Source organism: Sesamum indicum, linkage group LG3, assembly GCF_026168435.1.
Source record: "Sesamum indicum cultivar Baizhima isolate 11 linkage group LG3, ASM2616843v1, whole genome shotgun sequence".
Taxonomy (NCBI): Eukaryota; Viridiplantae; Streptophyta; class Magnoliopsida; order Lamiales; family Pedaliaceae; genus Sesamum; species Sesamum indicum.
In genome coordinates, this window is record NC_142659.1 from 29,235,574 (window position 1) to 29,250,691 (window position 15,118).

Sequence of the window (15,118 nt, forward strand, 5' to 3'; positions counted from 1 at the left end):
TCCATATTTACTGGAAAGTTGTGCTAAAGGCATCGGGAAATAAGCTCCTAAAAGGACAGTAAATGTAAAAAAACTGCGTAATTTCGTGGCAGTTTCTTATCTGACATGAAATCATGTCAAATTCATATGTTTCAGAACCTATTCTTGTAAGATGATAATTGGGAACATCTGCCAAATGAATGCAGGGATCGATCCGTTTCATATTTTCCTCGGCGGCCTAAACATTATAAAAGGTATCCGAGGATTTCCAACTTCAATATTCAACCACAAATAAATCAACGGTGAAGAGAGAAATGAAATTGGTATATCTATTAACATATGTAGAAATTTCGCAGAGAGGAAAGGAAGATTGAAAACATAACTTGAATTCAAAAAACTCTGGATGCTTTACAGAATCACCTTACAGTTCCTGTAAGCCTCACTAAGCTGTAAATTTCACTATATCCTTTGAACCCCATAAGTTACTCTGTCTTTGTGAGCAAAACTTAATCTGATCGGGTCAAATAATGTATGCAAAAGAAATGTTGAACTCATGTAAAAGTCTAGAGCTTTCTTGCGAACGGACAACAGATGTGCATCAGCTCCGAGGAAAGCAATCAAGCCAGGCAAAACAGAAGCAACTGTGTGAAAGAAGAAGATAGCATAGGGAGATGATTAAGCTGTCTTAGATGAACTCGTCTTCCTTCTGGCCAGGAACATGAAGATCCGAGGGAAGAACGACCTTTTCTTTTTCTTCACAGCTTTCGGTTCTTGGGACAGTTCTGTTTCCGTGTTGCTGCTTGTCTCTGCCTGCGAACCCGACCTCTGATGGATACTGGAAGAATCAGGCTCGATAACATCCTTGGAATCTTTCCCGTCCTCAAAACTTGCTCGCGGACTATTACTTTGTGAACCAGATTCAACACCCTTCCGTCTTTGCTCATGCTCAGCCCTCCACTTTCTTAACTCATGTTCAACAGCCAATTTTCCTACCGTCGCCTGCTCAGCCTTCTGCAATGCGATTTCTAGTGCATCCTTTCGTCCAGACATCTCACAACTAACTTCCTCCAGCTTATTCAGGCTCCTAGTTTCAGACTCCTTAGCTGCCTCAACATGAGAGAGAGCGGCAGCCACTCGCATGTTCGCCTGCTCTTCTGCTTCATGGGCTTTTTTGCTAAGCTCATAATATTCTTCTAAAGTGAGTGTAACTCCTGTTGGTGAATCCTCATTGTTGTTCCGTTGAGCAGATTCACTCTCCTCCAATGCATTTATAGCCGCTAGTGCCAACTTCTCAGAGGCTTTGGCGGCTTCTATTTCCTTTTGAGCTGCTCGTAACCTACTCTCCCTACTACTGGCCCCTGCCTTTGCTTGTTCTGCTTCTTCCTTTGCTTTTTGAAGCTCAACCCCAGCCATTTCGGCAAGTGCTTTTGCTTTCTCTGCCTCTTGAGCTGCCTCTTCTAATTGCTTGGGAAGATCCCCCATCTTCTCCCTTCTTTCTTTCTCCTTCTCCTCAACAAAAGCAATTTCCGACTTTGTCCTATCCAGCTCGGCTTCGAGAGATGCAACTGCAATCGATGCCTTTTCTTCCCTCCGTTGAATGGCTGCAAGTTCTACATTCTCTTTTTCGAGTTCCGATTTCAATGACATGGATGCCAGCTTTAAGATATTGACCTCATCAGTTGTTTTCTGAATACTGAGTTTCACTTCTGCAAGTTCCTTCTTTGCTGCATTAATAGCAGCCTCAATATCTGCACGAGACTTTTTCTCCGGTTCCTTGAGTGCATCTTCTACATTTCCTTCTTTGCCAGTTCCCTCTAATTTTGATTCCATATAACTTGCCAGTTCCGCTTTCAGTTCCTGCAATAATGCTGTTGCCTTACTCAACTTGGACTTGAGATCAGTCGTTGACAGCACTTGCCGGTTCAGTTCCTTAAGCTCATCCTCTGCCTGCTTCAATTCCTTCTCCCAGTTGAGACTCTCCTGTTCTTTTGCCATAACTGCTCCAATTCTGTGTTCCTCTGCCTCCATATGTGCAGAATGTGCAGATTCCAAGGATTGCTTCACAGTAATAAGTTCAATAGTCAAATCCTCCACCGACTTCTCGACTTCTTTTGATGCAGAGATTGCTTCTTCTGCCTTTCTCACGGCTGCTTCTTTCTCAGCTACCAACAAAGCATAATCTTTTCTGAGTTGTTCCAGTTCATCTTTAACAGTTACAAGCTCCGAGACTGCAGCTGCATGCCTTGCTCGAGCAACCTCAAGTTGTGCCCTGGCTGCAAAACTAGCCTCATCGGCAATCCCTTGCTCCATCTCTTCCACCCTGAGTTTTGCAAGTTCAGAATCCTGTTTCGCTTGTTGTTCTTCCGTTTGTGCTCTTTCAAGATTAAGCTTTAATTCTTCTATGAGTCTTTTAGTGCTCTCCAGCTCCTTCAGAACTTGTGTTTTCGCCTCTTCAGCAGCCTCAGATTGCTGCTTATATGATGGCATTTCCTCCTGTGCTTTCTCCAGCTCATGCTCTATGAACTTTCGCCTCTGCACAGCAACCAGAACCAGTTACGGTTATTCAAGAATCAATTCCCAATAAAAACAACCTTTCTGAAAACTGATTTCATCTCTTAACAAAGGGAAAAATATACTAGTAAAGAAAAGTAAGGTTAGAGAAGATACCTCCACAGTCTGCACACGGTGGGCTTTCCAGTCAACGATCCCCCCAAACTTTGAAACAGCGGCCTTCACAGATTCGAAAGGCGCCGCTGTATCAATTTGACCTCTGCCCAACTCACCATTATCAGGATTCTTGGTACGCTCGGTGGATGTTGGATTGCTATTATAGTTAGGGGGAACTTTGGCAACAATATCAATGCTACTGTTTCTTCTGTGATGATGAGGAGAAGGAAGGGGGGTAAAGTCATCCTCTGGAGACGGCCTTGCAACTATTTTGGGCTCTACATTTTCTTGCTGAGGCTTAAGTGTTTGAGAGTCTGCAACTGGGGCATCCTGTTGAACGTCACTCGATGCGTTGGATTCCGAAACTGATGCTGCTTTATTATCTTTCTGACTCTCCACAGGTTCTTTATTTTCCTCTATCACTGGTTTCGCTTCCACAGGCATGCCAAGATTCGGTTCTGGAGCTACCATTTCAACATCAATGACTGGAGGAGATAAAACCGGATTTCCATTTGGTGCTAACTTAGAAACATCTAATTCTCCACTACTATCTTGGGTTGTCGAAGCAGCAGCAGCAGTAGCTGATTGATCCTTGACTGGAGACAGAAGTATCGGTGCAGGAGTAGATTCAGGAGGGCCATCTTCTTTGAAATTTTTAGCATCCTCCATTCTGACAAAATGCTAAGGAAAGACAATTGAGTACCACAAATACTGGAACCAGAAAGTGTAAGTGAAAACTAAGAACACAACCCCAACCTCAAATGATAAAAGGTCTTTTTTGCAGATTTAAGTGTACCTAATGAAACACCATCATCTGTCAATGAAAATATTTCCAACAGTGAAAACAGGATAACAAATGGCGAAACAGGATTACAATGATTATGCATTATCCATTATCAAGAAGATTGAGAAAAAACTTCATGTTATGCATATTATAATTTGAAGTTAAACCGTAAAGGTAGGGGATCGTGAATTCTACACGAAATTCCTGTCTTGAGCCAAACTTCAGTAACCTTGTCAGCAATCGTGTTAGGTCTCCAAAACTACGACATAACAAGATCTGGAGACATATCAATGTGTACAACATGAAAATATGCTAAGCCTATCCTAACAACACCAACTCAACAATCTCAACCTCGTATTATGGTGTGTATTCGTATCAAGAATTCCCAACTTCAAAACCAAGCCACAGATACATTAATCACAGAATACTTCATTACATCTTCATTCTAAACAACAAGTCATCAACACGGGGCTAAGCACATACAATGTTCAGATGTATATGTCGCATATTTTTCTTGTCATCTACAAATAAAAATGTACCAAAAAACCAGCAACAGCATAAAAGTCGAGCCCTTCGCTTTCCCACCACTCTTTGAATATACGGAAAAAAAACATCAGCATTGCCCAATTTCAAAACATAAACAGCCTAAACAAGAACCTTAAACCGGAGTGATAAACGTATCAGCTTCTCATTACATCTCCACCTTATAAAACATTCAGTTGTCTTGCATTGAAATTTAAACACAACAAAAATGCCATTCCCTCCATTCAAGTACATCAAATTTGCAGAAATTTTCAAGAATCTTGACCTATTTTCGGCATTGCAGACGATTTCAAATACTCAGCAAGTAATTAATGATAATAAGCACAATCTTAATTACCCCGTTAAATGAATTCAAGAATTGAATACAGAAACAAAGAAAAACATCTAATTAACATTAATAAATAGCCCATCTTAACAATAATCTCAATCCCAATCCCAATACCAACTTCTGCCCATTAACGAGCAAAACATCATAACAAACAAGAAAAGCTGATAAGATGTAAGAAGAAAAGAGAAGACAAAGAAAAAGAGAAAAGCGTACCAAGAATCACCAGAAACGACAAAGAAACAAAAGTCAAATGAAAAGGCTATGAATGACCTCCCAATATTGCTCAGGAAAAAATACAAACTTTTATTTTCTTGTTTGGCTTTCTAATAACTCCCAACACCCAAATTCACTCTCCACCCAAAAATAGTAATTAAGGGCTGAACATTAATTTAATTATAATTAAAGAAATAAAATGTATTTGTACAGACAGCACAGATACATATACAACGGTATTGTTTGTATATATATATATGTGGTGTAATAATAATGATCATAGTGTAATAACACGTGGGTGGAGCCTTCTGCCGCTGAATCTCAGAGAGTAGGAGATCCATTCGTGTACTTTCGCTCGTTTAAGGATTGCTGGCCTTCTCCAAATCTAATAAAGTATTAATTACACTTAAACCCCTAAAAAATATAAAATTATATTTTCATCCAAAAAAATTTTAAAAATACACTTACACCCCCATGAATTTTACTATTTGTACATGATCCCTTTTCATTAGGGTTTAAAAATATTAAATGAGGGGTAAATTTAAAATTTTATGTACTTTTTTTGTTAGCGTAAATATTTTTCGTTCAAATCTTAACGGAATGGTGTCAGGTGTAAAAAAAGAATTTTTAAAGAGGCTGTAAGTGTAATTTTAAAAAAAAATTGGGTGAAAGTGTAATCTTATATTTTCATATAGGGTATAAGTGTAATTAACCCTTTAATAAATGTGCAATTTTTTAGGAATAATTATATTACATTTATTGTTATGGTCAATTTACATAAATTACTCATACCTTTTAAAAAATTACACATACACCCATTAGAAATATCAGAATTATTTGCAAATCACCTTTATTTTTTATAAAACTACACATACACCCTGACAAACGTTAATAGCATTACACAAACTATCACTACTCTTTACCTGTCATGGTGGTTTGTGTAATTACGCAAAGAATATATAAATAATTTTTATAAATAGACAATAGATCAAAAATATAAATATAATTATATTTAATTTTTATTTTTATTTTCAAGAGAGTGAGAGGAAGCTCATTGAAATTTTGGCTATGTATGGACAATTTTTGTGGTGTTTTAGTGGAGATGTTTCAGTGGCCACAGCGTATCAAACGTCCGATGGATAGTGGACTACATAAGCAAAATTGTCACGCAAAGATAAGTCGTGGTCATGACTTATAAAAAATGATAAGACAGAAAGCACACATCTGATAAGCCGTGGCCACATCTGATAGATAGAGAATAGCTATGTAATAAGTCGTGACTATAACTTATCGCATTTTTGTTTTGACTTCAAAATATGTCAGAATTATATGTCCAACAATGTTTAAAAAAAAAAATGGAGAAGGAACAGTTAAATATGTTTGTTAGGCTGTTTGGTCGATCAATCCAATCCGACATGGTTTTCTCCATTTCTTTCACAATCAATCCAATTTTTTTCTGTCCCCACAACCAATCATTTTATCGTCTTGCTAACGCTTTCTTGATCACTCTTTTTCTATTTCAATTCTCCATATATATAAATATATATATATATATATATCATCATCATCATCATTCAAAATTTGAAACAATTAATCAACAACTAACACTAATTAATCAGATTGGCAGGTGGAAATCATTACTTGCTACCAAGAAAAATCTCATGATTATTACTTAATTTTGCTGCTGAAAATGACTTTACTTACCACATTAATTTCCTCCCTCTATTCATTTTCTCACTTAGCCATCTAAATGTGATTAACGAGGCAAAGCTTATAATTAGTTAGAGAAAAAGAAATTTTTTATTGTGTAACTTTGTTATGAATTTATTTTGATTTTTTATTTTTGACGATATTAGATTTAGTTTTATACCTATCAATTTTGCGTATATTTAATCCTTTAGTCCAATTTATGATTCTTTTACTATTTTGATGATAAAAATTAATAGTCCATTCTGATGCTGTAAGTGCAATATAAACAAATATTTGTTCAATGAACCTAGACTTTTATACCTTTCTAAGCGAGTATTACCTATGAGGTTCAAAATAAATGGATATATATGGACTAAAATTGCTTTTGAAAAGTTGTGTATAGCTGAAATTGTCGGATATTAGGTCAAATGACTAAAATTAAGCAATTTTAAAAATTATCGAACTAAAACTAAAATGAATAAATTTAAATGACTAAAAATAATAGCAAACAAATATAAAGGACTAAACAAATAATTATTTCAATTAATTATAGCGACAATAATTACATCGCCTTTCTTTTAAATGTGATGTAATTATACATAGATTGCATATAATTTGAAAAATTACATCTAGTACCCCTTACGTTTGTTTTCGTCCAATAAATAGATACATTTGTTAGTAAAATTCATAAATTTTGTTATATCAATAAAAAAAAATGAATGAAAATCCATATTTACTTTCAATTGACTTATTACAAATTTATTGTTAGAAAAATAAAATTCTAATTATATTGAAAATGTAGGACATCACGTATATTAGCGTCTGAAAATTATGTATAATGGTAGTTTAAACCCAAATTCCTAAGCACCAATAAGAAAAAAAAAAGAAATGAATAATGTATAATTAAAGCCAATCTATAAACACATAATTATGGTTATAATGAGCACCTCCATATATATATATATATATATATGTATGCATTTGATATCTCCAAGAAAACTCGTGTATATTTACTATAGGAAATTAAAGAAGCAAAAAATAAATAAATAAAATAAAATCAGAGAAATCGTCTTGGATCTGTAACATTGATCTCCCAATGCCTATCATTCAACCCCATTTTTGCGGCAACTTTCCTATCCCATTCTAGCTCAATCTTCCTCCGCTCCGGCAGCCCGCAGAACTGCTTCAATCCCTCATCCATAGTGTCGTGCACGCGCCACCACCGCGCATGCGCCACGTCGCTGGCGTAAACCCGTTGTTCTGGGATATCCCAGTTGCAGTCGTAGTCCCTGTAACAAAGCCACGGCTTCAACCCGAGATAATGAATCGAATACAGCTTGGGAGGGTCCGACCCGAACAACTGGTTCTTGACAGTAGCCTCACTGGAAGTATTGGACCAGAAGTTCTTCAGAAAGTTAACCCTCCTCGGCAACCTATGCCACCACACGAACACCTCGTTCAAGAACCCCTGGTCGCCCCCATTGTAAGAAACTATCTCTTTCCTGCGGCTCATGAGCATGCTGAACGTGCAGTTGGACGGCTCAATCACCATTACACCCGAATTGAAGATCGACCCGTCGTTGCCGGTGGCCGACATCTGAGGGAAATGGAACAAGACGTCGAGGTTACGCAGAACGACGATGTCGGAGTCAATGAAGATGATCTTGTCGTAGTCGGTGAGCTGCCACAGCCTGAACTTGCTGTAGTTGTATTCGTTGTAGGAGTTTTTCTCGGCTCTGGGGTTCCGGATCCTTTTAATGAATCGGAGCTTCCACCCGGCCCGGGAAAGGGCGTCGCGGTTGGGTTCGGAAATGGAGGTGTCTAGGAGAAGGACGAGGTCTCGTCGGGTTCGGGTCTGGAGGAGGCTCTGGGCTAGGGTTATTGCACCGCAAACGTAGGCCTCCCTGGAATGGAGAACCGTAGCATAGGCTTCTCGTCTTGGTGTACTCTTGCTGCTGACGCCTTTGATTTTGGACACATCAAACACTTGGTTGATTCCTGTTATTATAGCAAATTCTTTTAATTAACAATATTGATTATGCAATAATTCAGAATTTATCTCAAAAATTAAAACAAATTATTCAAAAACATTTAAATGGATTGACTGAAGGTTAGGTGTATTATATCTATATGTATTGACATAAGAGGATATCTTTGAATAAAATATATGGGCGCAAAATATTGAATACTGTTTGTTGAAATTATACATAACAAAAAGGTTTAAAATTTGTGGAAATAATGAGTAGTTGTTAGGTTGAATGAAGCACAAGTATTTTGATAATAGTAGGAATGAGATTGAGGTACGTACAAGTAAAGTATGAGAGGATAGATTCCGTATAAAATTGTGCATGTATGCATGTTAGGTGAAGGGAAATTTTAATTTCAATAAAATTTGGTCGGACTTAAATTAAATAATAAGTATAATATATTTATATTATAATTACTGTATAATTTAAAAAAAAACATCAGACAGTACTATCATAGAATGAGGAGCATGAATTAAGTGGAATTTTGACAATGAGACTAATCATTACAACAACTACAAATAAGATAAGACAGTTCATGTTTATAAAAAAAAAAAGGTCTCTACTGCTTTAGATCATAGTAAAATGTTGTGAAACTTAGCAGGCAAGAGCGCCTGTAGCTCAGTGGATAGAGCGTCTGTTTCCTAAGCAGAAAGTCGTAGGTTCGATCCCTACCTGGCGCGATTTCAGTTTTTGTCTGTTGTGTAATTTAGATGGCAGATGGCAACTCCTTATATTTCAGAATTACTCGATTCTTCTTTTTGGGATTCACATTTATATATTCTTAATAAAAATAAATGTATCTCAACTTAAAGAAAAAGCTAACACAACGCAACGTCACAACTATCACAACTTGATTTTTTGATATTATGTAAAAACTTTAGTCCCAATTTGATAGTATCAAGAAACACTTGTGCTAATGCTTCAAATGGCATCAAATTGGAGATGAACTAAAATTTGTGATCAACATACGTACCTTTACCCCATAGAGGCATAGCCAAATTGCACGATCCAACCGGCCCCGATACTTTCCGCTCTAACTTTTCCTTCTCCGGTCTATAAAACCACCAATCCCCTTCCTTTCCGACCAACTCATCGCACGTGAAAAGTTCAAGCATTGGCATACATTTGCTCAAAAGCAGCACCCTCATCCTCCCCCTCTCATCCCATTTCCCTCTCCTCACCGCCAAATTCGCCGCCACAAGGTGAACTTGAAGCCTAACCACATCCCTACTCCACCCTTCATTTGGAGCCTTGCATGGCAATTTGACCACAATCATGTCCATGTAACCATACTTATCAAAATCCGGCATAGGGATTTCAGGGCACGATGGGCCATCGGCCTCCTCCTCTTCATCTATCCACTCAGGGAACAAGTCCTTCCATTCAAGTAACTCAGAGACTTGCTCATACGACACATGAATCACCTGCCCATCACTAGCCTTCCACTCTGCAACATCTTCGTCCTCCATGTTCACCATTCCTATCCTCATTCCCCTCCCAATACCATCCAAGAAACTCGGCTTCTCCCTCTTGATCAACGCCCTACGAGAACTCACCTTCATAGGCTCTTCTAACATCAATTTCTTCTTAATCCCATTTTCCATCTGATCATTTTCAAACAATCCAATTCACTAAAAAAACAAACAAGAAATGCCAAGAAAGTAAGTAATGATGACTATTAGTTAGCTCACCTAACCTTATGATGAACTCCCTCGTGGAAGTCAGAGGCAGAAGGGCAGAGGAGAAGGATTGAATAAAGGAGCAATGAAAATGCCAAGAAAACCAAGTTGATTCTGATAGCCAGAGCTTTTGGAGGAGTGGTTTTCATCATTTTCCTAAACACCATACTTACACAAAAAGTGTGTGTAAATATGACCCTAGCTACTGCCCAAGCCTATATATATGCAACTGACGATTTACACAAAAACCCTCAATTTGTCTTTTTTTTTTTTTTTTTTTGATAAATTACAACGACCTCCCCTAAAATTTGGTATAATTACAAATACCACTTATTATTTAAAAACTTACAAATACTCCCCTAGTATTTGATGAAATTATATAATTCTTAGATGGATGTATGAAATTATCAATTTTGCTCTTACTGAATTTTTTATTTTTTTTAAATTAAAAACTTATAAAATTTTAAAAATTATAAGAAAAATTATCAACTTAGTTAATTAAAAAATAAAATAATTTTTAATCCACAAGAACATTTTGGTTAGTTCACCATAAAAAATAGATGAAAATCTAGCGGATTGAGCTAATTGTTAGATATCCATTAAAATCAGGATTGTATTAAAAAATTTTCAAAATAATGAGAGAATATTCGTAATTATGCTAAATCTCAGGGAAGAGGTCGTTGTAATTTATTTATTTTTTATTTTTTTATTTTTTTGGCTGTCAAAAAGGACAGTGTGAATCAGTTAGAACTGAAGTGAGCATTGTGCACAATTGGCAATTTGTACAGAAATGGGAATTGTGGTTAGAGAAATGGAGGGCTTAATTAATCAAGGGAAATTTTTACAGACAAGGTATGCCAAAACCAGTTAATGGGCTCCAAGTGTCGTAGAATTTCTCGCCTTGGAGACAAAAGGGCCGGACCAAATGAGGTTTCTTACTTGTTTGCCATATGCTGCAGCTAGCTACATAGAGATTGTCTTTGAATTTCCAAAACTGCCCTTAACCCATTTTTGCAAGACTTGAATTAACAAACACCTTTTCTTTAGTACTTTATGCACCAAATGATTCACTTACTCGTGTGGGAAAATAGGGTCCTCTCTTTTTGCCCTTAATTTATGTTAGGTATTCCTTTTCACGATGCATTTTTTAAAATCAATCATTTGAGACTCAGTTGTTGGACGATAAAAACAAATCACATTTTAATATAAGATTGTCTGTTCGAAATTTCCCATATTGATGCGAGGAGTGTTGCTGCTAGATAACTTATATATATCTCTTTAAGAAATGTAATTTTTTCATCTGCTTTGATTCATTGTGGTGATTGAAAATGAAATAATTTAAATTGTTATGCAACCAATAAAATAAATAAATAAAAGGGATCAAATTATGAAGTATTATTGAAGGGGTAAAGGAATTCACGACGACACCAGTTATGGTTGTAATGTCAACTTCTACATGCACTCGCACGTCACCTTCTTAGCCGTTTTGAAATTGTGAGGTGCTACCAGAATTTGATTTCCTCAACTGCTCATATTATTTTAACCAAATTTTGTTTACTGAATCTAATTGGAGAGGGTTTAGGTTGATCGTCACATCACACTAGAAGCTTCTCATCATTTATTATACCACGTACGTCGGAGTACCGTAGGTTTTTGCACTCAACCTCAAAATAAGTAAATCACTAATAACCTCAGGCTTAATTCATGTTTATGTGGTCAGAAATTCAAGTAGCTGTAAAATTATCCATCCTTTTTATGTGAGTTTGGCTCAACAGTTTGAGCTCTCAGAATTACTTTTGAAATTTAATTACGATGATTAATAATAGATTAAATGTGGGATGAAATAAAATTATCTTATTGTATACCTTATTTACTTGTATCATTAGATTTTATCTAATTTTATGGTTATTTGTAATATATATTTGAAATAAAATAAATGATATTTTTATCAACTTTCAAAACTATCCTCTCATTAACCATTAAAAAATAAGACGATTTGCGCGTGGTAGAGTTGGGGTTTCGACTTACAATACTAATAAAGTATTAAAGGATAGGTCCTGGAAAGGTTATAGGCCTTTATGAGTTCCAATTGAATTCATTTTTAAATCTAGATCTAATCCATGGACTGACTTGATTGAGGCTCGAACGAGATCTAAATCAGATTTGGATGTGCATATTTTATTTTATTTTTTTTATGAAGTTAAAATATTCTTTTAAACAAGTACTTAAATTGATGGTTGTTTTATAAAATAAATAAATAATAATTAAATTACACAAAAGCTTATAACAAGAAAAAAAAATAGTTAAGACTATATAATAGTTTGATTAACAAACTTAGATAATAACAAATTGAAAAAGAACTTAAAATAAACAAACAATATTAATGAATTAATACACAGAAAATTTAAAAGTAGAACAAAAAAGATAAAAAAAAAATTAGAGTTTTAAAAATATAAAGAACCTACTAGAATAATTAATTTAAAAAATAAAATAAAATTTATAGAGCATACATTATTAGCAAAAAAAAAAGGCCAGCAGGCCCAATCCAAGACCATATGATCCTGGTAATTGGGATGGGTCGACCCAGGTATTGATCAACTCAAAACTAGTCCAATCCCAAATATGCCTGCATCAGATCAGCCTAATTTTAATTGGGTCAATTCGATCTTGAATCGAGCAAGTTGACACTTAGGCTTTTCTTAATGGTTTGGGCTAGTAATGGACCAACTATCTGCCCCATATGATTAATTTTTCATTCTCATTTTAGGATGTTTAAATTTTTTATTTCGAATCATATTGAATTATATAGTTTATATAATATATACATATTATGTATAAAAATAATTTATTTTTTTAAGTAAAAATTTTATACACACGACGACATGTATATTTTAAATGGGATAGAAAATAAAATATGATAAAAAAAAATAAAATAAAATTCAATCAGGTCATATGGTGTTTACTTGAGCTTTATCTAAAGTATCTTATAAGCCCATAAAGTATTAGAGAAGAGACTACTTTACTTGGATTCTGATTCTGCAATACAAGTTAAGTTCCAGTCGCCGCCTTTTTGGGAACCCTTAGGTGGTAATGAGAAGATTGAAATGTCTGCGTAAATGGTTGTTGAAACTCGACGCCGAATAACGGTGGACGAGCTCCGTGACAAGGGAGGGTGGTTGGTCTGCTAGTATGTGGCTAAAAGCTGTTTGGAAATTTTATGTCATTTGTTTGGAAAAATCTGTTCAAGTAGGTTTTGAATTGATGAATGAAAATTGATGCAGTACGCTGAAAATTCTATCAACTCCAATCCTAAAACTAGTCCGAGGATTATAGCTAACTATTATCATACTTTACTCCTAGTACAAGAAGAAAAGTTGTTAAACAACCAACTTATAAACAAGTTTAATATTGGAGAAAATATTTATTTAATATTAATATCTTAATATGTCTCTTTCGTTTACAAATTCTGCATGTGAAATATTTTTTTTTTAATAAATAAATTGTAATTAAATTCAAACCTAAGATCTCTTATTAAATTTGATTATGTTATCATAATAAATTACCATGCATTATAAGTAACGCGTGTTCCATTTTCAAGATGAAGGATGTCGTTGTGGTCCCTTGATTTATCGAACGAAACGAAATTCCCACATACATAACCTTAAATAATCACCTTGTGTATAAATATATATATATATATATATATATATATATGAACATGGGGAAATATTGATTCACAAGAAAATAGAGTTACAAACTATAGAGCAAAAATAATTAATATGAGCTACAACAATATAATTAATACTTCAATTTATTCAAAGATTTAGAATATTTTACCTTTTTCCCTTACCAATTTTATCCTATCGACCACCTCATCTAATATGACTTTTCTCTTTAAGATTAAGACAAAACTAAGAAAATTGTATTTTTTGTTCCATGATCTAAATTTAATACATTTTCATTCTCATATCATAATTTGTAAAAAATCTCATACTCAATCCTCTTGTCAACTTTTATAATAAATTGACAGAAAAATTATTGTCAGTCATGTGACCATTATCTTTTCATAGTAAAGGGAAACGAAACAACCACATGATTTGTACGTGGTTTTTTCTGTCATTTTCTCAATAGAAATTGATATGAGAACTAAAAATGAGAATTTTTTAAAATTATAAAATTAATTTCAAAAATTTCGTAAATAATTAAACTAAAAGTGCATATGACCAAAATTATGGAATAAAAAATACAATTTTCCCACAAAACACGTTGCAAGAGAGATGTTCATCAATTATTGTTGAACTTTCTAAGATTAGAACAACAGTGCGCCTAGAAGGTGCATGATTGATTTAATTCACGAGAAATGAAATTAATAATCGTAGAGCTTATATACACATATATATATAAATATAGATATAGTTACATATAATTAAATTAATCGATCTTTAAAGAATTCAATTGACGAAAGCAACAATTTAAAAACCTAATAAATTGTTGGATTCAATTCTCATACTTGGGAGTATACTACTATTAAGGAACATGGGCTACATTAAATTTTTCATGTTATATAGTTACGTACAACCAATTTCTTCAATAACGATTAATTAAATTCGTACTAAATCAACCACAAACATTAAATTAACCCAATGCACTAAAATAAGTGCAAAAATAAATAAAAATATAATCTGGTCGTACCTATGCACGAGTTGCTCGAAAGTAACATTTCACTACTCAAGATTTAGACAGGATCCATTTGCACATTGAAATTCAGATACGCTTCCAAAATGGTCCCAAGTTGAGACCCTGAGACTTTATTAGCTACAGCTTAAAAATCTTTATAAGCTCATATATTTTATAAGTTATTCGATTATATTTTAAAAATAAATTTATAAAATAAGACTATTATAATTAGATGATTTTTTTAAATAAGACTTATAACATCTTATTTTTAGAGCTTATAAGTTAATTTTCTAAAAAAATTACCAAATAATTTGTAACACTTTATAAGTTTTCAAACATCTTATAATTAAAAAAATTTATAAACTCGACCACATACCCTCTAAGTCGTACCATAAGACAAACTTATAACTGTTTAATAGCAACAGGCATAAGAAATTAGGTACAAACGTGCACGAATTAAACTCAATTCGTTTGACTCGTGATTGTTACACTATGATCAAAAAATAAGTAATTGATCTTAAAAATATTTCAC

The 15,118-nt window shown here is 34.4% G+C and overlaps 2 protein-coding genes and 1 non-coding gene across 11 annotated transcripts; 1 reads left to right on the forward strand and 2 right to left on the reverse strand.

Moving 5' to 3' along the window:
* Window positions 1-349: 349 nt before the first annotated feature.
* LOC105159172 (protein WEAK CHLOROPLAST MOVEMENT UNDER BLUE LIGHT 1) lies at window positions 350-4,850 on the reverse strand. 8 transcript variants are annotated; one of them, XM_011076136.3, is made up of 4 exons: window positions 4,515-4,850; window positions 3,403-3,460; window positions 2,647-3,316; window positions 350-2,511 (listed from the first exon to the last, which is right to left on the reverse strand). In XM_011076136.3, exons 3-4 carry the CDS (start codon window positions 3,313-3,315, stop codon window positions 655-657), a joined length of 2,526 nt encoding a protein of 841 aa, XP_011074438.1. In that variant the 5' UTR covers window position 3,316; window positions 3,403-3,460; window positions 4,515-4,850; the 3' UTR covers window positions 350-654. The 8 variants fall into 8 exon arrangements, with proteins under 8 accessions (XP_011074438.1, XP_011074439.1, XP_088735001.1 ...); XM_011076137.3 differs by having other exon boundaries at window positions 2,647-3,327; XM_088878875.1 differs by lacking the exon at window positions 4,515-4,850 and adding an exon at window positions 3,626-4,498.
* A 2,227-nt stretch (window positions 4,851-7,077) lies between these two features.
* LOC105159173 (UDP-glucuronate:xylan alpha-glucuronosyltransferase 2) lies at window positions 7,078-10,097 on the reverse strand. Of its 2 annotated transcripts, none has more exons than XM_011076141.3 (3): window positions 9,927-10,097; window positions 9,204-9,834; window positions 7,078-8,201 (listed from the first exon to the last, which is right to left on the reverse strand). In XM_011076141.3, exons 1-3 carry the CDS (start codon window positions 10,074-10,076, stop codon window positions 7,261-7,263), a joined length of 1,722 nt encoding a protein of 573 aa, XP_011074443.1. In that variant the 5' UTR covers window positions 10,077-10,097; the 3' UTR covers window positions 7,078-7,260. The 2 variants fall into 2 exon arrangements, with proteins under 2 accessions (XP_011074443.1, XP_011074444.1); XM_011076142.3 differs by having other exon boundaries at window positions 9,922-10,058.
* On the forward strand, window positions 8,838-8,910 carry TRNAR-CCU (transfer RNA arginine (anticodon CCU)). Its single transcript has one exon. It is a non-coding gene; the product is annotated as a tRNA-Arg (tRNA).
* Window positions 10,098-15,118: the final 5,021 nt, after the last annotated feature.

Bases quoted from the DNA above. Each gene is read 5' to 3' on its own strand.
- LOC105159172 (XM_088878873.1), bottom strand. From the start codon at position 3,733: ATGTTGTACACATTGATATGTCTCCAGATCTTGTTATGTCGTAGTTTT. The intron at 3,317-3,402 runs GTTGGGGTTGTG...GCATTTTGTCAG, and splicing joins AAGACCTTTTATCATTTGAG to AATGGAGGATGCTAAAAATT. The intron at 2,512-2,646 runs GTATCTTCTCTA...GTTGCTGTGCAG, and splicing joins ACCGTGTGCAGACTGTGGAG to AGGCGAAAGTTCATAGAGCA.
- LOC105159173 (XM_011076141.3), bottom strand. From the start codon at position 10,076: ATGGTGTTTAGGAAAATGATGAAAACCACTCCTCCAAAAGCTCTGGCT. The intron at 9,835-9,926 runs GTTAGGTGAGCT...GAAAATGATCAG, and splicing joins ACGAGGGAGTTCATCATAAG to ATGGAAAATGGGATTAAGAA. The intron at 8,202-9,203 runs GTACGTATGTTG...CTATAATAACAG, and splicing joins TATGCCTCTATGGGGTAAAG to GAATCAACCAAGTGTTTGAT.